Raw genomic sequence first — 24,599 nt, 5'->3', positions numbered from 1 at the left:
TTGGAGTTGCGGAATGGATTCAGCTAGCTCAGAATATGGCTTTTGTGAGCATGGTAATGAACCTTCGGAGTCCATAAAATGCGGAGAATTTCTTGACATTCTGAGCGACTATCAGCTTCGTATGACATTCGGAGAATTAAGAAATTTAACATTTAAAAATTCTTACGGAAATGATAAAACCCTCGCGAAGGCATTCAGCGTGCAAGAGGACGTACTGCTAGCGATCCCTGGTACAGAGCCTCCGGGGTTAAGAAAATAACTTACAGGGCTGTTCCTCCCAAAGCAGCCATCAACATCAAGCAAATATGAACATGGGTGGCGTCTCTGGCCGCACAATTGCTACATACAGTAAAAATTCTGTCATAAAATTGTACATTTTCACAAGATTTTCTGGCGAAATCCATAAAAAGGCAAGTTTCATGACAAGACAAAAATATGAGTCATTCATATTTATTTTTCTGTACGAGTCACTACAGGCCCTGACATCCGTGACGGAAATAAACTGAGAGGAAACAGGAAGTCATCGCAGTTACTCATTCACCGAATCGAGTGATGCACAGAACCGAGAGCAGACGCGGACTGGATACGGAATTAGGCAGTGTTGATCGCTGTCTTTGGTGTTGTGACGCCGTACAGTCTGAAGTGATTCATTTAGAAAGGATTACTAAGAGCATCTGGCAAGCGTCATATGGGCAATAAGCTCTACAAGGTGCAGTTCACCACTTCCCACTGCAGAACTGATATTCTACAATTCAGAGCTTCGTCATCAATATGGTTGCATATTCAGCAACTAATTAAACAATATCACTAATAATTGCTCACGGACAACACTAACTGCGCTTATAAACAGACTAAACTTCTTTTACTAGTGTTGAGGCTTATTCTGTACCAAATCTCCTCAGCGGAATCTAACGATATACTAACTAACTAACTAACTAACTAGATGGCTTACCGAACCCGAAGGTTCATCACCGAATTAACCAAAGCCCTCCACCAGACCCTGTCCTGGGCCAACAAAATCAAGTTTCCTTCGACTCCTATCTCCCATAGATCCCGCCTGAGATTATCCTCCCATCTACGTCTAGGTCTCCCCAGCGGTCTCTTCCCTTCAGGTTTCCCAACCAGTACCCGGTGCACACCTCTTGTCCCATCCATGCGCGCTACATGCCCGGCCCATCTCAATCTTCTCGACTTAATCACCCTGACAATACTGGGTGAGGAGTACAGATTTTTAAGCTCGTCATTGTGCAGTTTTCTCCACGCCCCATCGTCTTCCCTCTTAGGCCCAAATATCCTCCTCAACACCCGATTCTCAAACACCTGCAATCTGTGTTCCTCCCTCTGAGTGAGAGACCATGTTTCGCACCCATACAAAACAACAGGCAAGATTATTGTTTTGTATACTTTAATTTTCAGGTTCTTAGAAATCAGACAGGAAGACAAAATATTTTGAACTGAGAAGTAGCAAGCATTTCCGGAATTTAGTCTCCTCCTAACTTCCTCACGAGTATCATTTTGATTTGTTATTGTTGTTCCCAAATATTTGAACTTTGTAACCTTTTCAAAGGATTTATTAGCCACCCTAAGATAATTTTGCCCGCCTGTCTTCTGATGACGAGATACTAACATGTACTCAGTTTTTTCTGGATTTACTTCTAGCCCCACTTGTCTACTAGCCTCTAGTAAAACTTCTGCGTTCCTCTTTATTGTATTCATATCGTCCCCCAATAAATTAACATCATTAGCATATACCAATAGCTGATGTGTCCCATTCAATTGTAAATCCTCCTGCCTATCTTGGACCTTCCTGATAGCATATTCTAGCGCAAAGCTAAAGAGCAAGGGAGACAAAGCATCTCCTTGTTTTAGACCATTCTTGATGAGGAATGTCTCAGATACATATTTACCTACTCGAATTTTGCTACAGGTTTCATTTAAGCACATTTTTATTAGACTCACTAGCTTCTTTGGTATACCAAATTCAATAAGAATATTATATAGCACTTCTCTCTTCACAGAGTCATAGGCTTTTTGAAATCTATAAATAACTGTAACGATATACACCCCTTACAAATCATTCCGATGATGAAGGCAATACGTTCCTCTCAAACTGCAGTCAATATCTACATGGTGTTACAACCCAAAGGATAGCCATTTTTAACAATGCATAGTCCTTAAAATAACTACATAAAACTAATTTCTGAAGCGAGTTAATGAATAAAACCCATAAAAAATGTGATTTATTCTGTGTTTTAAAGAAAGCAGAACACTTCATTCATGATATTGTTGTAATATATATTAAATTTGAAGACTTTCTTTACACATATCGCCGACTAAATTACTTCTTAAATATATGCTAATTACATTTCTATAACCAATAACATGCATTAAAATTCTTATAAAATCTTATTATTTTCAAATAAGTATCAAATACTTTCCTTCTGTATTAGTTACTATCACATTACTCAAATTCTTGATAATTATCAGTCTACTTGTTAAAGGATAAACTGTTCGCTAATTTCTTCTAGGGAACCCACAGTGGCCTAGACAGTCATATGTCAATAATTTCTATCGTTTACATGCTGACATTAAATTCCCAAGAAGAAAGGAATATAATTTTCACATTGCTATTGGCCTTTGATACCAAAACGAAAGCTGCAGCTTACTGAGACGTAGTAATTTCCACACTCCAGCTGTGCTGGCTCTGTGTCGATTAACAACAACACTCAACTCTGACACTATTAAAAGATAACTTGTTGCTGATTGCACAGGAAAAATAAGTTCGCGCTGAGGAACTCAAAAAGACGCAAGGCCATCGTTCAGGTAAGCAATAACAGAGAATTCAATGTAAAGTGAGGGACAGAACATTGCAATTTGTATGCCCAATGAATAATTTTCAAACACGAAATAACAGTGAAATAACAGAAATCACGTATCATTAGAAGTTTGGCACAATGGTTACAGAAAACTGTTCACTCGACTAGCAAAAACGAGTTATATTAACCCTAGTCTCAAAATAAGTTCTGCCTACAATATTTGCACATTGTGCTTGTAGGAACGCTACGGAGAAGATTTGTACGCATAATTTTGATTTCAAAAACACTGTGATAGTTCACGTGTTACATTCATTGAATCGTATTTTTCCGATACCGCCGCCATGATGATGTGATGAAACATTATTTATCGAAGATCTGTCGTAACGCAGAAGTGCAAAGATCTTGGATACTTTAAAACATCTTAAAATGCTGATTACCAGCGGAGTGACCTTCACAAGGAAACCCGTATATCAAGGCAGAAAATTTTAAGATTGTGACTATTTTATGACATACTGTGAAGTTTTTCTGTTGGGCTTCATCCAAATGCCTTTCAAACCACTTGTTTCGGAAGTCGGTTCTACTTCCTTCCTCATTTGATGAGCGGGAGAATAAAAGTCTATTGTGTTGGGTCCCTAGTTCATATTTAAAACTAGCTCGATCATTCAAGACAAATCCTCGAGCTATACAGTCTCAGCCACTGAAAAAAGTGTCGTTAAATAACTATAAATAAATAAGTGACAGTTCCGTCAGGTTACTTAGATATGGATTAAACCGAATAGGAAACAGTCATATTTGTTCTCTTTTTTTCAAAATTAAGTGAGCGATCGCTCTGATTATGGAAGCAGCAAGGACTTCCGAAACATCGGTAAACTTCTACGAGACTGTACGTCGCAACAACCCAGAAGACAGCCATCTTCAGTCACATCTGATGTCTGACATCCAACAAAAATACACATACAGACTGAAAAATCACTACATACGTAACCGCACATGCACTTTGAAATGCATCTCTGAATATATTCCATCACATATATAACTTACATTACATATATGCCTACTATGAACCTGCGGCTAAATAAAAAGGAGTGACCTTAACGTTTGTTTGAGCAGATATTATACATTTATTTTCTGTTCTAGTCTCCAAGAGCAGCCATGAAATATTCTGGATTCATCGTCGTGTTTAAGCTTTATATTTTCGGGTCCGTTGCTTCTGAGTTTGATCCTATAGTCCACATTCATGAAGGCTTCATCAGGGGAACAACTCTCTCTTCGATCCGCAGTAACCTAACATTCTTCGCCTTCATGGGAATACCCTATGCCAGACCTCCTATAGGAGAACTTAGGTTCAAGGTACGAATAGTTATTTTGCAAGCAATATATATAATGGGATCAGATTCCTTCTTCATATGATAACACTAGCTCAACTAATCATGAATTTCCCCGTCTCTTAGGCAAATCGAATGCTCATTACCGTCTTCTGAGTAACCTGTCAACTGGGGTCTATCCTGAGCTACACGAATAGAGCTCATATCCTGTTCCTTCAATACAGACTTTAACATAATCTTTTTACCTACGCTTTTCTTTACCAAATGATCTCTTCCTTTAAGATTTTCGGAGCAAAGTTTCTACCATGCGTGCTACATTCCTCGCGCATCTCATGTATTTAATATCCCCACTAATAGTGAATAATACAACTTTTAAAGATGCTCATTATGCAGTATTTTGAATCCCCGTTTCACATCACTTTTCTCGTTAACAAAAATTCTCCTCGGCGCCTTTTTTCTAGTTCCACTGACCAAAAAATTTCCTACCACGAAAACACAACGGTTCAGCATCGTTATGACAAAAGTTCTTCAGTGCGTATTATTCTAAACCAGTGCAATTGTGTTCACGTCTCCACGACCTACTTCCCTGAGATCCATCTTAATATTATCTACCCACCTATATCTAAGCCCCTTTGCAATGAATTCTGTACGATTTAACGGAAATTAACTTTGCTGTGTGTCGCTCCCCGCAGGCCCCTCAACCGGCGGACTCATGGAGCGGTGTAAGAAACGCGACCGTCGAGGGACCTTCTTGTCCACAGATTAACCCTATTAGCCAAACATATTTCGGTGAAGAAGATTGTCTGTTCATTAACGTGTTCTCGCCAAAGGTAATAGAACATAAACATCTCTTTAAAAGCCGCATAAACTTCACACCTCTTGTCCTATGATTTACGTAGGTACTTCCTTTTATCTGGAGGCACGAATACATTATCTGTACCAGAAGAAAAATATATATCAAAAGGCATAACAACTTTATATGCATTATATACTTTATGAACTTTATATGTTCCCTAACTTTACACTAACGTGTTACAAAAAATATATTAAAATCAAGACGTGACTCAACTGGATTACATGAAATATTTTTCTGCTTAAAAAATACAACAGCCGAACTTTACTCAGTACTTGTAGATGTCACTGTGGTTTAGAAGTAACCAACTATTTCAGAAAAAGAGGAGAGATATTTCGATTTCCAAACGTTCTTAATTTGTAATCAGAAGAAGATTGATAGTTTTTAACTATTTTAGCAAAATTATGTTTTAATAGACAGTTCCTTTTAAATGTGAGAATAAATTAAACCCCTCAAGATGATTTTTAAGCACTGGACTTTTATGATCGTGTAGCTGAAAATCATACGTAACAGAAAAATAACATGTAGGCCAAATACCGTGTATTTAATTTTTATACAAAGCTTTCCACTACTTTCGAGACCTCTGTTAGAATGATACAATTTTATTTTGTGATCGTACGGCTGTAGATTCTCTCCGAAACGGACACAGCTTCAACAGCTGTCATGGTGTGGATACACGGCGGAGGTTACATTTTGGGCTCAGGTGACAGGACTGTCTATGGTCCTGATTTCCTAGTAGATGAACAAGTGGTAGTTGTTACCTTCAACTACCGTCTAGGAGTATTGGGTAAGTACATTAATCTATGATTCCAGGCCTGCTATAGGTCATGGTATATGATGACGTCTTACACGCGCCCACAGGCTATGAATTCCTCATTAATGAAGCTAATGGCAAAATCTTTAACTACGCAAGTTCTGTTACTATTAGGCAGCATGTAGAGGTACTTTTAATACAAGCGGTTTCAACGTTTTGTTGAAATAAAAGGGTAGGGGAAGGAACACATGCGGAAGGAGGGAAAGCGATAAAGAAAAGGAAGAAAGGCGGCGAAGGATTAAGGTATGAAAGAAATCTCTCCCCGCTGAATTTTTAATTCAGGGGCGGAGCGATTACGTCATTCGTGTTGGCCCGACTAACTCTCTGGAAAAAAAGTACTCTGCCTTAATGGCTTACTTTCGTGGTTCAGTGGATCACAGCAGAATCGATCAGATGAAGTGCGTCTTTAGCCAGCTAGTCTCAAACCTGGACCAGCTCGACTAGGAGTTCAACAAATTATGTATTTTTTCCCTCCATTCAACTGACAGAAGCAGAACTTCTGGAACGTTGATGTTTTAAAATCTATCCGACCTACAAGTCCATAAGAACAATTTAACACACTGTATTTCACCATTATCCGAAGCATGCAAACCACACTTCCTTCCTCCATCTTCATTAATGTCCTTTTCCCTCAGGATTTCTGAGTCTGCAGAATAAGGAAGTTCCAGGGAACAATGGAATGAAGGACCAAGTCTTGGCTCTGAAATGGGTGAGAAACAATATAGTCAAGTTCGGAGGAGACCCTGATAACATCACCATTTTCGGGGAGAGCGCTGGGGCCTCCAGCGTCCACTATCACTTGTTATCACCAATGTCAAGCAGTGAGTACTGATAGCCTTTCAAATGTCATGTCAACCATGCGCGTACCCAGACAGCGGAAGGATGTAAAAGAAACGCACATACGCGTGACCAAAAAAAATGTGTACACTTTGAAATACGGAATATCAACCTACTTGCCGATCCCCGTGTTGTGTATGCGGGCGGTGGTCATTTTAAACACCAACACGAGATTCGCTAATCTACCAAGTGCGAATGCTAACGTATGTAATTGTTTAGTTTATTAAAATGTCTTTATTTCATTCATTGAATGTGGGCATACACCTTTTTGAGGAATTCTGTATTAGCGCCACAGCAAAGGTTCAATTTACTATACAATGAGTTTTGATTTCTCGCCGTTTAACCCATCATTCCAGGCGAATTCTGCGATATTACTTCAAACTTACCACGCCCTTCCCAATCCAACATTGGGATCATCCTGTCATTCGATACGACATAGCTTAAGTAGTTTAGAAATCATCTTTAAATAAACCGAGGAACAGACTACATGTCACATCAAATGTCTTAGGATTGTTTCATCGCGCCATATCTGAAAGCGGATCTGCATTGAATCCCTGGGCTTACCAAACGCCAGATGCCAGCGTCAAGTTGGCCTTTCTGCTCGGGGAAGAATTTGGTGTAAAAACGACTGATCCCCTGCAGGTGCTGCAAGTGCTGAGGGCAGCCGAACCTGAACGGCTCGTGGTTTTTATATTTACAGCTCTATTACTGGTACGCTGCCATTTCTTTATAAAGTTATTACTTTGTCATCAGCGTGAATTTAAACTATGTGAAGATCGCCACAGCGGCATATTTTAACCATCCATGTATTCTTCTGGATACATAAAACAAATTATAGACAGTAGCAAACATCTAACATTATAAGATTAAGTAGGACTTCAGGTTTTCACGACGGCAAGTATAAAGATGGTCGTCTTCTGGGTTGTGGCGCCGTATAATCTGGTAGAATTTTACCGTCGTTTCAGAGTTACTTGCTGCCTCCATCATCAAACTAATAATTAATTTTATTATTACTTACTAACTAGATGGCTTACCGAACTCGAAGGTTCATCACCGAATTAATCAAAGCCCTCCACCGGACCCTGTCCTGGGTCAACAAAATCCAGTTTCCTTCAACTCCTATCTCCCATAGATCCCGCCTGACATTATTACACAAACAAACAAAAAACTGGGGTCAACGCTTAAAAATGTCCGAAACTGAATCCCCCCCCCCCCCCAAATGTGGACTGAGTAGGATTTCCAAGTTATCTACTGAATCTGTTGACAATGGCTGAAAAACTGGAAAACAGCCAATCAGGTAGAGAACATTCAAGTGCTGTACGTCTATTGATCTTTTGACTGCCGAAGTGGAATAAATCTTGAGAACGTACGATGGAAATTGTAGCACAAATTACATAATTAATCGTGGGCTTTGATTCGCATTAAACTCACTACATAGTTCGATGATTTTCTTTGAATACAGTGTCAATAACTATCTGTTTCTGCAGCCGGAAGTCGGTGCTTTGACGGGGCCGACTTTAGACACGAAGGCTGTCAGTGGTGAAGTTTTCCTTCCCGATACACCGATAAATCTAATCAACGCAGGAAAGTTCTTGAAAATTCCCTATATAATAGGCGTAAACAATGAAGAAGGAATCTTAGCAACACCCAGTAAGTAGACTGAAAAAAATAATAAATGTTGTCCTTGTTCCCCCTTTGACGCACGAAGCTAACCCAAATAACTGCGAATCTCAGTTCCTATGACAAGAAACTCATCTCCATGACAAAGATCGATTCGCTAGTGCTCTTTCTGTTTATTCTGGAAATAATGTAGAAACTATTAATATAGATACCAGTTAGTCCAACTGTAAAGTTACTCAACATTAAAACGCGTCGACCATAAGTTACCACTCTGCTTATCATGTGGGGAAATTTTGTAGTCTTCAAATTAATTATATTTTAAAGAGTATTTTGTTGTTATTTTGAATCTCGATTAAATGCGGTGTAGTTAACAAATTAATACATAAAATAATTTCATTTTGGAACTTGCTGCAGTACAATAAGTTTATTCTGATTACGAAGTTGCGATAGTAGTTTATCTAAAGAAAAAAGTTCATATTACAAGTCATTTTCACATGTCTCGTAGTCAACATGAACGATCAATGAAGTGCCACGTAAGGCTAGATAATTGAAGAGACACGCTTACATTTATATTTTACCTAAAATATGAATAAGAGTAAAATTCAGGATTTTGTGTCTCCTAAATATGAAAACTGGAGTCATGAGACGAGAACTGGAGATGGGTGTGCAAATAAAAACAGAGGCTACTCAACAATCTGAAACAGTTAGCCTCTTTTGTAACTTTGTTAAGTGAATGTTATTTAATGCTTTGTGTCTGAATTACTTCTGTAACTGATACATGACGTGAATTCCCGGAACCGAATTTTACGTGCTGTTCAAACAAGCGTCCTGTGAATTAGACTTGAGGGCGAAATATGTAATATTTTATTACCAGTGAAATAACAGTTTAATGTCCGATATGATTTCAGTAATAAAACCATTCTCCTGGCTGCTAAGGCACGTTGTGAACGTTTTTGAACTGGCTCTTCCTTTCTACGCTGGACAGAAGATACCCAAGGCTCATGACATGGCTGTCGAAGTAAAGAACAAATACTTCAATAACTCCAGACCTCTTGTACTTCAGTACATTGATGTGAGTTTAAAAGATGGTATTTTCTACAATGTTCATCCCGCATTTGGAAGAATATGCCACAAGCCACAGAAAGTTACAAACATTAATCATGAAGATTTCTGTCTTCTGGGTTGTTGCGCTGTGTAGTCTGGACGATGTTAACCTACGTTTCAGAGGTCATACTGCCTCCGTCATCAGGGCGATGAAGATTTATGTCTTCTGGGTTGTTGCGCTGTGTAGTCTGGTCGATGTTTACCAACGTTTCAGAGGTCATACTGCCTCCGTCATCAGGGCGATTCTTAGTATGAAGATTTCTGTCTTCTGGGTTGTTGCGCTGTGTAGTCTGGTCGATGTTTACCACTGCCTCCGTCTGAAACGTTGGTAAACATCGACCAGACTACACAGCGCAACCCAGAAGACAGAAATCTTCATACTCACCGCTGTGAAAACCTCAGATCTTACATTAATCATCTTAAATTTGTTGAATTTAAGTATATTTAGATAAGAAATTGGGCAATATTTCTGCAGTTACTGTATTTTGTCTTATCCGGGAACTAAGCCGTCCCCAGAGTTTGGACTTCAATGGCTCTGACTCCCCTAGAATTTGTACCCATTGTCAGATCTTATTGTATGATCGTGAAATAACATATAAAGGCTCAGAATGCTCTTGTGAACACGATAATGAACTTTGAGATAAGTAAGGACAGAAAATGTATTACTAGCTGAGAGAGTATCAGTTTCTTGACCCAGGATAAACCAGTGTAAACTCCCACCTGGTAATATCGTACAACTTAACTGCATGTATTCAAATGCCGCTCTACACAGTTAATATTTCGTACGCACTGAAATACTTTTTTACGACTCTGTGATGACACATCTTTGACGAAAGTCATAATCTAACAATGTTCTGACTTGAAACTGGAAATATTCCTATTTTCAGTCATTATTATTACCGTGTTTTTATATTGCTTTATCATATTAAGGAGAGTGCCGACTGGACACACAGACTCGTTACGCAAGCTGCAAAATTTAAATAAGAAGCTTTGTTTCTGCAGGTTATCACGGATTTTTTCTTTATTAACGGAGTGTACTGCACCGCGCAGAGACAGGCAACGCACTCCTCTCCAGTCTTCTCGTACGAGTTCTCTTTTGACGGCACTGCGAATGTCTTCAAGAAACTGGCTGGCGGTACCGGCTTTCCAGGTGAGACAGATCACAGAATATCGTACCTGCGTCGGATAAGCTTACTTGATACACACGGCGTCTTCCGTCTTCAGGTAACTGCTTATCACAATATGACAGACTTTTTTATTTTGAGATTAGTGGCCGCAGTTGGAATCTAACTCAAGACGTGTTTAATACAGGGTTAGTAGGATTACCACTAGATAACTACCCCGTTCCCGTTCGATTCCAACCATCGCCTGTTATTGTTAAAATGAAAATAATTATTGTTAGTATAATGACAATCACTCACCAGAAGACGTGGTTTGAGGTAACTCCCGCAAGGCGTACAACAAATACGCTCAAGAGAAGCGTGGCGAAAATGCGACACTTTGAGGTTACGTATGACAACATTAATGCAACCAAAATCTGTCTGTACCTAAGAAATTAACTCATACTCAAAATAGAATAATAATGCTAATAATAATCTGTAATATATATAACTTACAAATGAAAGCTATGAAATAAAATTTAATCCAGTAGGATTGGATTCGATCGTATAACTTATCTGCTCACAAGTTAAGTACACTATGCTATGGGATTGAATTCTGTACGGTATAATTCGTGTGTCGGTAATTCCGTTGTGTGTGTGTGAGCGTGCGCGCGCGTAACGTATGAGGTTTAAAATAAAGTGTGTTTTATTCATTACTGTTTACCAAATTGTATTCATGTGTCTGCTCGTATTCAACAAATACCGTGGTTCTTTCGCCAGGAGTAAAGTGGCCGAGGCGTGAAGCTACTACACACTTCCATCTAATGCCGAGACTAAAAATGTGTGGAGTTATACCTTCACTCTAGCAAATGCCTTCCTGGCTTGTGCCAGAGGCAAATTTATCTCCACCTTTAAATAGAAATTTATCTTCCTCAGGTGCATGTCACGCAGATGATATTCCATACCTGTTCCGAGTTGAAATCTTGAAGGTGAATCTGAAACCTGGAACTCCTGAATATTTGACGTCAGTAAGGATGACGAAATTGTGGGCCAACTTCGCAAAGACTGGGTAAGTGAAAAGAGTAATTATTATAAACAGTGCAGTTGCAAAATTGGACCGTATCATTAAAAATAGCTTATAATTAGTTGTATCTGTTGTTTGTGGAACCCGAACTATATATTTTATATAATCTGATTTAGTGAAAATATTAAGGACTTCATTTAAGATGATTTTGTACAGCTTTATTTCTGTATACGAAGATCAAAAATCTTATAATTTTATTCGTTTAAAATGTTATTTGAACTAAATTGGTTCGGACACATTGGAGATTATTTTCAGTTTTTAGATCGAAGGGGGGCGTATGGAGACCTGGGTAATACTCTCTGGAGTTATAATTTAATGTGACTAATATTAAGATAAGAAAACGAAAAACCTAAGTACGTGCCGCGATATTTCATACGCGATGAAATGACTTGCAAAAGCCTGCATCTGGAAAGTCCAGGAATTTCTTTGAAACAACTGAGTTTACACAGTAGTTCACAATTATCTCCAGAAGGCGTTCACGCATTCACAGTGCGGATTCCTGGCAATTACCAATATTTATGATGTGATATCACCACGTCGTTACTTGTGTGTTCTGCAGAAATATCTAACGGACTGACGGGTGAAATAATAAAAAATTTGTTGCTTGTACAAAGTTATATTATCTTCCCCTAATCTCATATTTCGGATTCTCACGGCGGTTTGGACGTCGATGTTGTTCTGGATAAATAGGTATCTACCTACGAGTCCACACGGACTTACAACCCAGAAGAATACCTGAAACTTCTAGTTCTCACGAAGGTAAATTTGCCGATGTTTTTCTTCTGGGTTATGACACCGTGCAGTCTTGCAAATGGCATTTGTAAATAAAAATAACTGCAACCCAGAAGGTCACTATCGACAAATCTGCTAATGACTGTGGCATCATTCACAGATTTCTTTGTTACAGATACCCCACGCCACAGCCGGACCCTGTGCTCCAGAATGTTTCATGGAAACCTATCAGCAAATCAAATTTCCCTTCCTTGAGTATTGACACTGACCTCAAAATGAAGCACGGACTAAACAATGGACATGCAGAGTGGTGGATGAAACTGTACAGTAAATATATTCCTGACGCATCGCCATGTTGGCCGTTCTATTCAATGTTCGACGTTAATCAGTAACGACGACAAATAAGCTATGCGAAATTGAGCATAAGTAACCTATAAGCATGCAATGTTGTGTATTTACGGTGCTGAAGTTAAGCACACACTAAGCTACAGCTTAAGACCTCACGATAAGAGGAACCTCTATGTACCATTGTTCTAGGCATCGGATTCGTGAACATTCCGTTAGTGTTTAATTACGTTAATTCACTTCTGGGACCATTCTTTCTATTACGTTTCTGTATGTTCATCAGCAATCTGAATGTCACGTGACCGAGGATTCCGGATGTACTTTGTGGTGAGTTATTGATTTCTTAAATTAGTTCTCTTCAGGGTCTTAAAGAAATATGAAGAATGTGGACTGGAATAATCTGGCTCAGGATACGGACAAGTTGTAGCCTCTTGCGAACCTTCACATTCCATTGATAGAGGTGAATTTCTTGGGCTATCTGTGCCTTTTAAGGAGGACTGTACTCCATGGAGTTAGTTACCTTCCGCTACAACTAACTGGGTAGTTAGAAAATACGATTATATCAGTCACGCACGGTCTCTTTTGTTGGTTTGTTCCAGGATAAGATAAAATTGGCACATGCAATAAAAAGCCATACATAAAGAGATGTCAGAACAATGAAATGAAGGTTGTACATAACTTTGTGAGACAAAATCTAAATATCATTTTAAAAATAATATGATTCTTGTTTCGTTTATTCTTCCTCTTGTGCATTAATGTTGAATCCTCGTACGAATTTAAGATTGAAAAACAACAAAGTCCGGATAATTGGACATACACCAGTAAGGTTTCTGGATGTTGGTCCAATCTAAAACGTTCAGTCCACAATTTCGTCCACGCGTCTGGGTCTAGTCTGAAAGGTCCACGTTAGGCCAATGAGATCCAACTGCCATATCTGCCCAGTCGTTATAGCCAGGACACTTACAGTCGAAACCTCTAAAATCGTTTATTAACCCACATTTCATCCACTGCTGTATCAACGTAATACCTGGTGTTGTAAAACACATCGCTTAGTCATTAGCTATAATGAGTTTTTGTAAATTTCTTTAAGTGATGGCGAAAGTAACACTGTTTCATAATAACACATCGATTCTAAATTGAAATCGTTTGAATAATTGAATTGAAATAAGTTTGATCCGATGATTATAACTTTCCCAAATATTTTTCGATCAATCTTCTCATTTTTGCCGTCAATAAATGTCATGTATTGGAAAATCCTAATAATTTCATTCAGTGTTTTGTCAGTACATTTCAAACGACGTATTGTTCAATCCAAATATAATTTTGGCATTTCTTACTATGTATATTTTGTGCCAGAAAACAAAATTAATGTTTGAACCATTTCCTCCTTTGAACGTTTCATTTCTTGGGCCTTTTGGATTGGATCAAATGTCCTGTAGACGCCAGTAAACATTTTCCCAAAGAGAATAGTTATTTCAAAGAATTGTATCGACAGTGGAATTAAGAAAATGGAAGCAGAAAATGGTAAATCAAGATATCTGCGACATAAGCCCAAAAATATGCAAGAATACAAATGTACGCTACATTAAACCTGATCTCCGTTTCCCACGGTGTTTGTGTGTGGTTATCAGATAATCAGAACTCTATAGGCTACACATTTCATAACCCTGCGTGACGTTCCGGTAGTGCATTCTGGTGCAACAGCTCTTTACGTGATACATAAAATAAAAACTTCGTTTGCCCACATCAGTGTCCGCCAGGAACTGTACCCGCATCATGGCATCGTTGCTACCAGCAGCACTGGTGCTCATATTCGCCCTCTCCAAACCCGTAGCAACTGAAGAGGAAAGCGATGGGCCTCTCGTTCAGACAGAACAGGGGACCATCAGAGGAATCCAAGGCGTATCAATCAGGGACAAAGAATTTCTTGTGTTCCTAGGAATTCCTTACGCAAAACCACCGGTTGGTGAACTGAGATTTAAGGTACGCTTCGTTGTTTCTGTACCTCACACCATAACGATCGCTGTCAAACTGTGAATGATTTGTAAATTAGCGGACATGTAGACAGGCACGGAGTCAAACAATTAAGGTAACATTTGTGAAGTTAGGAATTAGTACTGAGGTCCTTAACCACAAGTAGGTTTTATATATCAAAGTCGTATCAATTCAAGCTCATACGGAATCAGCTGAGCTGGGAAAATTCTTCCATTTATGTCCTGAATCCCCAGGCTATACGTACAGAAACCGAAAACCCCTCTAGGTGATAAAATATGCGATTATAAACACAATGGTAATTATAGCGTCAATGCCCGTTTGTGCCTAGTTGAATCGCTTCATTGCAGGACAAATCTGCAAGTTACAGAATTTGTGAGAATATATTACAGAATTAAAAACATGATAATAATAAATGATGTGTTAGAAGAAGTTGAATGAAATCGACACTTAACTACATTACAGGCTCCTCAGCTTCCAGATCCTTGGAATGAAACTTTCGAGGCAACTCAGGAAGGTAGCAACTGTCCACAAATAGGATTAATGTCACAAATGAAGGAAGGTGATGAGAACTGTCTTTTCCTGAATATCTTTACCAACAAGGTAACAAACAGCAATAGAATACTCAAGATGACTACAGAAAGAAAATTATCTATGAACCATTATGCTACCTAGGGGCCGTGGTACCTTATGGATTGAAGGCACGATCGAAATTGATTTGCGGTCTGGTTTTAGTGTAAACTTTTCTCTTCACTGAACACAGATGGAGAAACTAAACTCCCACCTCGGATCACATAAATCACTAAATTTTAAGTACATGAAACAAAGCCTGTAGCGTTCAATATAAGTGAAGTGAGTGATGAGAAATGCACACAAAATTTTAGTCGGAAACCTTGGAGGTAAAAAGAGTACTTGAAAGAGCAAGGCGTAGATTCTAAGAATAGGGAGCAGTAGCGATCTCTTGAAAACATCTCGAAAAGCCTTCAGATGATATAAAAGACGGTGAAATTATTTAATCAGCTGAGCGACTATCAGTTTTTATTCTATGTCGTCGAAGAGTTTTCTGAAACGATCAGTGAAATTTGGATCTTGTCATAACTTTATAAAAGTCGAATAAAAATCGACCAAACGGCGAGTTGCCGGACAGAAGTTAGAATGTGATTATGCTAAAGGTACCGCGCACAGCCTAAAATATTACGTAAACAAATGCAAACAATAATAAATACCCACATGTTCATTATGTAAAATAACAACAAAAGCTGTATGTCTGTGGTCTCAGTTACCTGCAGACTCAAACGACTTAAAAGCCGTGATGGTGTGGATCCATGGAGGAGCTTTCATAACCGGATCTGCAACTTCAATGATGTTTGGACCCGATCATCTGCTGACAGAAGACATCGTCTTCGTTTCCATCAACTACCGCATTGGCGTTTTAGGTATTTCAGAATCTCGTTATGTTTCGTTGGGCTGGTTTAGTTAAAAATAGTCCAGCTTAGTTTGACTTAGATGAGCACACGCGCAAGTCCACAGAAGTTCATCGCAAAGGCTATACGACCCTCCGTCGTTGTTATGTCTTGAGAATTGCAGGCCGATTACGGCATGGGCATTGTCCGTATCATTTACCTTGGCTTTAAACAAAAGCGAGCCGAGGAAGGAGAGCGTGAGGTTTCATATTTTCACAGCCGGAAATACAAAGTTGACAGTCTTCTGGATATGTTGCGCTGTGTACCTCGTAGAAATTTACCGACGTTTCAGAGGTGCTTATTACCTCCATCATCAGGGCGCCCTGATAATGGAAGCAGTAGGAATCTCTGAAAAGTCGACCAGTTTCCACGAGGCTGCCCGGCGCAACTTAATCTACTGGAAACCTCGGACCCGTCGAGCATTATTGTCAAAGTCAACAGTTTAAATCCGCTGAACATATTAGTTAACTTTTATACGTGCATGATATCGTACAAGTTTTGTAAATAAAGCATCAATACCTACGTTTCGTAATTTTACGCCCAGTATTATTCAAGGGACTTTGTATCTGCTTAGATCGTTTCTTCTTTAGGATTTCTAAGTCTGCCAGAGGCTGGGATTCCCGGTAACAACGGTCTGAAGGACCAAGTGATGGCTCTGCGGTGGGTGCAGAAGAACATAGCCAATTTTGGTGGGGATCCCGGCAAAGTGACCATCTTTGGGCAAAGCTCTGGGGCCGCCAGCGTTCACTTCCATCTCATGTCTCCTATGACCACAGGTACCGTAAAACGACGCAGAAGAATACCATAATTGCTAAATATACTATGCGTTGTCATTTGCGCAAAGGGATAGCAAGAAAAAGTGACACATTACTTCGGGTAAATATTCTACATACATCGACCGGCGTGGCGCATCGTATTCGAGAGATACCTAGTTCGAATCCTGCCCCATGACCGGTTACTCCAAAGTTGTTATTATTATCACACAGTACCTCCTAAGGTGGCGCAATTTGTGTTCGGGTTACGAAGGACTGAAGATAATTTTAGTTACAATTGTTTTTATAAATAAATTATAAAAATAATTGCAATTCTATTTTACAAAATGTGTCCTAGAGACGAATAATGTTTTGCTGTTTGTTTTTCGGCCTACATAAATTTAATTTTAAGTTATTTTGGGCCAAATAAGTGATCACTAAGAGCTACTCTTAATCTAGTCGTGTACAGCATTTCTCTTTTTCCTGATAAGTAATTTTTATGTACTTCATATTCTGAGTGCAATATTGGAGTCAGGAGGACACGAAATCCTAGAACTTTCTAAGAAACCCAAAATCAGGTAATGCAACTTAATACTGAACTTAGAATCTTCTCTGAACGACTGTAGAGCCAGAGTATCGCAAGGCGGCCATCTTGATACTTCTCACGACAGGGGCTTGAAACGTAATAAGATGGGCTGTCCCCCATTGGCATGCTGCGCATTCAAAGTTTTGCCACTACAGGGCAACTAGTGAATATGATTCTTAAATTTTAAATTCGATAGATGGACAGACAGCTCTAGAAATGTCCTCTGTTTCAGGACTGTTCCATCGAGCTATCTCACAGAGCGGTACAGGACTCTCTAATTGGGCTTACGCTGAGCCAGAATACATGAACGCAGGGGCCTTTAATGTTGGAGCCGCGATCGGGTGTGTCTCTACTAATGCTAAGGATCTGCTCGAGTGTTTCAGGACGAAACCCGCAAAAGATTTTGTCAACGTATCAGCTTGTGAGGTATCAAATGCACAATTACCTACTCCAGTAATAAACAGTTTGTTTGAGCACAATCGAATACGTAATATATAAAAACGCTGAATCCAAGTAACGTTCGGAATACTGTAACACAAATACACATTTATTTTCCGAATATTATATATTATTAATAATATTTCGAGCTGGGCGGCATCATTTCATGCTACTGATCTATCCAACAAAAGCGCAAATATTAAGGGTCCCGTAGGATTCTTACAGCGACTACTTTCTTTATCGTTCAGTTTTAAGCAGACATTTCCAGTTGTTTACTTGGACAGCAGTTATTTCAGTATTAAAGATACATCAGAGAAGATGTTGAAACTTTTTAGCAGATTTCAGGAAACATGTGTTTCCGTCTATATGCTAGGCTACAATAATTGGTTTTACAGAGCAAAATATTAGCTATGTCCTCAACTGCTTCGTTAACTGGTAACCGTTTAATGCATCAAGCAATTACTGGGCGGTGACACTCCGGTAAATAATAGAACCTATTCATCAGATTGTTATAGTAAATTAGCTAAATTATTATTTCAGTACAGTTTATTTCCAGAAAAAGACCGACGTAGGAACAAGCGCTTTCGCTAGTTAAGAAAGGGACTACTGCACGATTTAGATTACAAATGTGAGATTCGAAATGGAACATAAATAAGTGAAACAATACGCATTACAAACCGAATCAAGTTTTAATACGGCAATTATTCTATATCATCTCATTTTCTCCTTCAACACATAGTTTTATTCTACATAATATTGACTAGGCTAATAATTCTCTAATTCTTTTGAGAATAGCGTAAAATAGACCTATATGAAATATCCCTGAAAATGCTACGTATTGCATTTTACTTTTAATAGAAGTATTGATAAACCTAACTTACGAAACAACGAAATGATAAAAATAAGAATCTTAATAGGAATTATATTTAGGGTAGAAGAAGGTGAAATGTTCCTCCGACGTTGGTAGCCACTACACGATGTCACAACTCAGAAGACCACAATAAACATTTAAATTTACGTTTCCAGGATGAGACAGGTGTATTCCAAACAACGCTCAAACCAACAAGAGAAGAATATAATGTGAATGATGAGGAAGTTTTCCTTCCAGGAAAACCAGCCGATCTTATTTCATCAAAAAAGTTTCATGCTGTGCCCTACATTACAGGAATCAACTCTAAAGAAGCACTCACATTTCTAAAACGTGGGTAAAATTAACACTATTCTTGTTGTTAAATCCGTACAGAACATAAACTTATAACACCAGGTTCCCTCAGACTGCGATGTGTTCTCTTGATCTCTTCTTGCATCAATTCTGTATCGGCCAAGATTTTAATTTCAATAACAGCAAATATTGTTACATTCCTGGATCGAGGGAAATTTGATGATTACTTCGCATTCAAGGGCAAACTTTTCTTAACCACTTCCGAGCCAAATTATTAAATACGGTTCAAATAATGCTTGGCCGTGGGCAGCTAGAGATTGTATAAATATAAGATGGAACCAGATTGGTCTAGATGGCACGAAGAGTTTAACAAACTCATTTAGGTGTATATGTACCGATTGGAAAAACAAGCATGCACAGTTTAGGGTAAAAAACATTAATGTTTCTTGTCTTTTTAAATCGCTCTTTCACGGCGTTTACTCAGTACGATGAAATTTTCAGTCTACCAGACAGGAACCTACGCTGATATTTCTTTAACTGTAGTAAATGGCATAAAATCTTGAGTTAAGAATTTTACAGAAATACTCCTGTACTTCAGACTCATTGTGAAATTCCTTGTACGATGTAGCACAAAGAACCAATGTCCGTTTCCCGCAAGTCTTGTAAACATTTCCCTCTATCAGGACCTAAGCACAGAACTGTGCGAATATGAATTTTATTTATTCTTGTTATATCACAGAAGTATAGTCATCACAACCTTATTTTCATTAATTTTCGTGTAAAATATTTTCCATCTACATTATTTTTATAACATTCATTGCTGCCAAAATAACTGGAAACGTAAGAATACAATGGAGTAAAACATATATAATATAATAACCGTGCCATCTAAATAACTTCCGCGCGTCCATTATTTATTAGGTCAAGTTCAGAACATAATAGACCGTCTTTTCTAAAGCCGAATTTTTGCGGTTCGCAGCTCTGATGCAGCGATCAGTAGTGGCGATATACTCTTTAACTAATTTCCTGAAGTCGAGGCGTTATTTATTACCGCGGTGCCCGAATTTATAACTTGTGTTGGGCAAGGCCGTGGTCTAGGCAACACGGAGTTTTCCTCCGTGGCATCAAACAATTACTCCATTCACACACAGAAGAAGGCAATGGCAAACCACTTCTGGATCATCTGCCAAGAACGTATATGAACAGGTCCCAGTCCGAGAAAAGGATGGAAGGATCCTGTTCATATGGACCTGTCGTCAGACAGAACACTAATAATAATAATAATATGTTATGTTATCGTCCTCTGTAATAACAACCGATTAGCAAACTATAAAATAACATGGAAATAATAACTACGAATAGTGGATCGACGAAGAACTACTCTCCAGGCAGAATACATGCAAGAACTGAAGAAAAACTCACAGCGATTATCAAAGGTTTTCTTGTAATTCTGTTGATACGTCTTTGGAGTTCGGTAAAAGTACAAATTACGTTTGTCGCTAAATCCTTTTTTACAGTACACCAATAACATAGTGTTATGTGTATAAAATGGAGTAATTTTACGATTAAGTGATTTAAAGTCAAACAGAAACATGGGACACAATTTAAATGTATTTTTATTGTTTTACAGGAACAGAAAAACCTTCATTCTGGGACAAGTTCGATAAAAACTTTGACAAAGTAGTGGCAGGTGTTGCATATAAAGACGTCTCGCAAGTGAAGGATGTTTCCGAAAAAATTAAGAAATTTTACTTCGGAGATAAAAAGCCTTCCAAAGACACACTGGATAATTTTGTAGATGTAAGTACAAAAATTACATTAACAATAGAAAATAGTTAGTTTTCTCCATAGTATTTGGTTAAATTTCTATGACCAGAACTACACGGTGACTACACCCACATACTAGCTTATTCTCACCTACAGCAACTGACGTTTGTATGTCCCAGTGCTTTACAGATTTCGATTACTTCATCGGCGCAGACAGAGCTGTGAAAAAACACGCTGCCATCTCAACTGCGCCCGTGTTTTACTATTACTTCCAGTTTGATGGAGAACTAGGAATTGTCAAAAAGGCCTTAAAACTCAAGAACCCAGGTAAATTCATGCACACAAAACTGTTGCCACAACAAATGTGATTTTGCAGTTAAGAAGTCTGATGTGTCAACTTTTCTTAGGCTACACACAACTTCGAAGTATAAACTATCGCTTACGCCAACGATAAACTGATTTTTAAATCCGTTCTTGTAAAATTCTGGGTTTTGTTCACGAAAAAATGTTCTCGCAGCAGACTTCACTTCTTCATCTGACCCTAAATTCTGGCCCCGCAGATGCTCAATGAACTTAGGGGAGGGATGAAAATCACTCGGTGCCAAATCTGGGCTGTTCGGGGATGAGGAAAAAGGGAAATATCCAGACGTTCAATCGCTTTTCATGTTCGAGCATTCGAGGTGATGTTGACTGAGTTTTGCGATGTTAATGGCGTTAATTCTTACCGATTTTATGGAACGAGGGACAACCACTAATTCTGAACGTTATAATGAATCTTGAAATAAGTTGATGAAGAGATTCAAAAGAGTGCCAACGCTTGACCTCACACCAGTGCTCGAACAGGAGAACCGATTGAACGTCTTGCCTTGAATACGTTTTTCTTTCACTAAAAAATTCCATCTCAACCATGCGAAGCATGCAATTTTGTGGCGTCTACTACAGTTGACTTTGCTGCTCTCAACATATTAAATAGTAATAAAAATAAACTAGAAAATATATAAGTTAAAACGCAATTCTCAGTAGCGGCCTTTCTCCCACACCAGATGTGGGCTTAATGGGTTTATACCATTCTGACTGGATTTGGAACAAACTGTTACTTTGTTACGCTTGTATGCCTCACCGCAGTATTTCCATGTACAAAACTTAATTACTATCAATAATGAAGTTGTGGGTCCGTGGTTAAAACATTAACGACTGGTTAATTAACAGCCTTCTAGTAACTCAGTAAGACGATTGGTATAAGAATAGCTAGTTCCTTCGCATAATTTAATATTTAAAATGCAAAAACGTTCTCTGAATTTGTCATTATGTATTTCAACGTATCTAACATTGTAGGAGTTGCTCACGCCGATGAACTGGGGTATATGTTTAGTACCATTATCAGCGCTCCTATCGAGGATGATTCAGATGAAAATAAGACTCTGACCAGAGTAGTCAAGATGTGGACCAACTTCGCTAAAACAGGGTGAGAATCCACTCAGATTAGTAACTTTATATTCCCAATGTTTTTAAAGTAAAACGCGAAGAAACAGAATACAGTGCTTACTGTACGTACAACTTTAACACACAGCATTTAGCCCACTGAGCGTAGGTCCATTTTTATGGTCCTCGGAATAAACAATAATTCTACTCTGAACAGCAATAACCAACTGTTCTTTGTAACAGAGACGCGTTTTTCTTCTTCTAGAGATAAGAACAGTTATTTAGATTGACGTCATGCTTCTAAGGGTTGACGGATCCGTAATTTTTACGTTTCAGTGACCCTAGTTCGGAAATGAACTCAGTACTTAACGTCAAGTGGGACCCGATGACCAAAACAGATCCTGTCTACTTGGACATCAACAAAGAGCTGGCTATGCGACGCGACCTACTGGCGGACCGAGCGTCAGTGTGGAATGAAGCACTGGATCCATTATAATACACATCTTGTGGGATTTTGAGACCCTGTATTTAAAACTGTGACAACATTTAGTTAAATTTAATCTCTGAGCATTGATCATAAAATAAATATTAACGGTTAATTAAAAATCTAGATTTATTTAGCCGAGAATTACGTATGCATATAGAAGTATCATTCAGGTCGGTTATGGACGGGGTTACAAAAGGGTTTGCATTTATAATATGGAAGTTAACAACTCATGGTTCTTGAAATGATTTAAACATGAATTCTCTGTTGAATATATTTTGGAATAGAATGAAGACCGACGCACCTGTAGTGTGGTAGTAGTCTAACAACGTTTGAGAGAGTTTCAGAAGACATTTCAGTAGACACACAGCTTCATATTCGCCGGCGTAAGAACCTCAGATCTCACCAATGTAAACAGTCGACGCTAAATTTTCGCTGATCATCCCAATATACTATATATGCTTACACAACCGATATATAAGAAGCTTTATTTATTGTTATTATGGGGTTACTACGCCATGCTTCTGCGAAACTACGGCCAATAGCGGACCCATTGTCCATCTTCTCATTCGATGCTGTGTAGTCTGAGCTACTGGAAAAGCGTCGTTAAATAAAATATAAATACATTTAAAGTTACAATAACGATATAAAATTCAGTTTAGCCATAATATAACTTACATACAGCATACAACACGAAGTATAAATTCAGATGAATAATGATGGCATACAAGGAATGTTAAAATGTAAAAGTAATAAAAGTTTAAGCTGCGGAAAAATTGCGCAGAGCAAACCATTGTAGTGGCTGCCCAAGAGCACACTTTTATATCACCCTATTCATATACGTGAGCGTTCATTATGGTGTTTGGTAGCAATTTGATATTTACCTGCACACTATTAGGGTTATATTAGTTACTTTATTTAATGGATCTGAACAGTCACGGAATGATAGTCAAATAGAAAATCTCATTTACAGAACAACACGTCATAAACCCGTACGGAAGTTATCTGAAAATGTTTAAACCTATTAATTTTCAAAAAGATTATCAACATTAAATAGAAATGAGAAACACAAGTTTTAAAAATTGTGTTTTAACTTCACTCTCGCAAGGGAATGTCCGAGTATCTCTCTCCTCGGTGAGAGCGAAAGACGATTATGCGTGATTCACTTAGACACAATGGGTAGTGGGGGAGAAATATTCGGTCTAATAACAGCGCATGTTACGCCAGAAGGACTGCTCTACACAAAAGATACAGACAATTACAATTTGGCGTAAAACAATAATAACGCACATTTGCCGAACTAAATACACGTTACAATTTAATATTCTGTAAATAACTATGTCTATACGACCTTCTGGCATAATGCCCTAGATATAAGCTTCTGTTTGGAAACCTAAATAGGTAGGTATCATCTAACAGACCTAGGCACAGATGAGGACAACAGAGACAATGAAGTTTAAATTTACTGTCTCAACATCAGAACTGGAAAATCAATGAGCAAAGCTTAGGCTTACCTATTCTTCGAGTCGTAAATCCTCCTCCGTTGACTTCACTGATTTGACTCACCTCCTCACATTATTTGGTTTGCACGTGCCCACTCTGTTCTCAACCTTCAACTGCCACTACGAGACGAAGTAACTATGACTCCCACCCTCTTCCGCCACCCCCAAACGATTTCTGCCATTCAGACAGAGGACAGCAAGTTTTATGATATCAGCTCAGACTTTTCATGAAAGACTCTTGGGTTACAAGCCGAGTCAAGTGGCTGAACAGTGAATAAACCATATCTTCTGCCAACGTTTCGACAACATTCTCTGCTCTCATCCTCAGGGCTGCTGCGTAAGTTGAGACTTTCTTTCTAAAGGAAATAAATTATTGTACAGCATTATATCTGTTTGTGCCT

The 24,599-nt window shown here is 38.6% G+C and overlaps 2 protein-coding genes across 6 annotated transcripts in view; one reads left to right on the top strand and one right to left on the bottom strand.

Moving 5' to 3' along the window:
* The window catches only part of CngB (Cyclic nucleotide-gated ion channel subunit B), a 150,267-nt gene that overhangs the window by 125,027 nt on the left and 641 nt on the right, over positions 1–24,599 (bottom strand). For 4 of the 5 annotated variants that reach the window (XM_087352886.1, XM_022087254.2, XM_022087264.2 and 1 more), the window contains exon 1: positions 24,211–24,334. The exons of the other annotated variant lie outside the window; for it this stretch is intronic. The gene's annotated coding sequence lies outside the window, so the exon portion shown is untranslated. Of the gene's footprint in view, positions 1–24,210; positions 24,335–24,599 lie in introns of those variants that run through there. 5 annotated transcript variants of the gene reach the window in all.
* On the top strand, positions 2,665–22,818 carry LOC110841413 (uncharacterized). Its single transcript, XM_087352609.1, has 21 exons — positions 2,665–2,823; positions 3,954–4,166; positions 4,834–4,971; positions 5,622–5,781; positions 6,444–6,629; positions 7,154–7,356; positions 8,133–8,295; positions 9,174–9,337; positions 10,372–10,519; positions 11,406–11,538; positions 12,461–12,674; positions 14,359–14,613; positions 15,088–15,225; positions 15,902–16,058; positions 16,676–16,861; positions 17,656–17,849; positions 18,888–19,062; positions 20,654–20,823; positions 20,970–21,117; positions 22,126–22,255; positions 22,549–22,818. Exons 2-21 carry the CDS (start codon positions 3,969–3,971, stop codon positions 22,706–22,708), a joined length of 3,420 nt encoding a protein of 1,139 aa, XP_087208735.1. The 5' UTR covers positions 2,665–2,823; positions 3,954–3,968; the 3' UTR covers positions 22,709–22,818.

The sequence above is a fragment of the Zootermopsis nevadensis genome, unplaced genomic scaffold, assembly GCF_977971745.1.
Source record: "Zootermopsis nevadensis isolate Lab colony 2312 unplaced genomic scaffold, Znev_1.0 Znev_ptg000021l, whole genome shotgun sequence".
Taxonomy (NCBI): Eukaryota; Metazoa; Arthropoda; class Insecta; order Blattodea; family Termopsidae; genus Zootermopsis; species Zootermopsis nevadensis.
This window is presented reverse-complemented; position numbering and strand designations above follow the sequence as displayed.

Coding starts and splice junctions, on each gene's coding strand:
- LOC110841413 (XM_087352609.1), top strand. CDS start 3,969: ATGAAATATTCTGGATTCATCGTCGTGTTTAAGCTTTATATTTTCGGG. Junction 11,539..12,460: donor GCCAACTTCGCAAAGACTGG/GTAAGTGAAAAG, acceptor TCTTTGTTACAG/ATACCCCACGCCACAGCCGG. Junction 14,614..15,087: donor TTGGTGAACTGAGATTTAAG/GTACGCTTCGTT, acceptor ACTACATTACAG/GCTCCTCAGCTTCCAGATCC.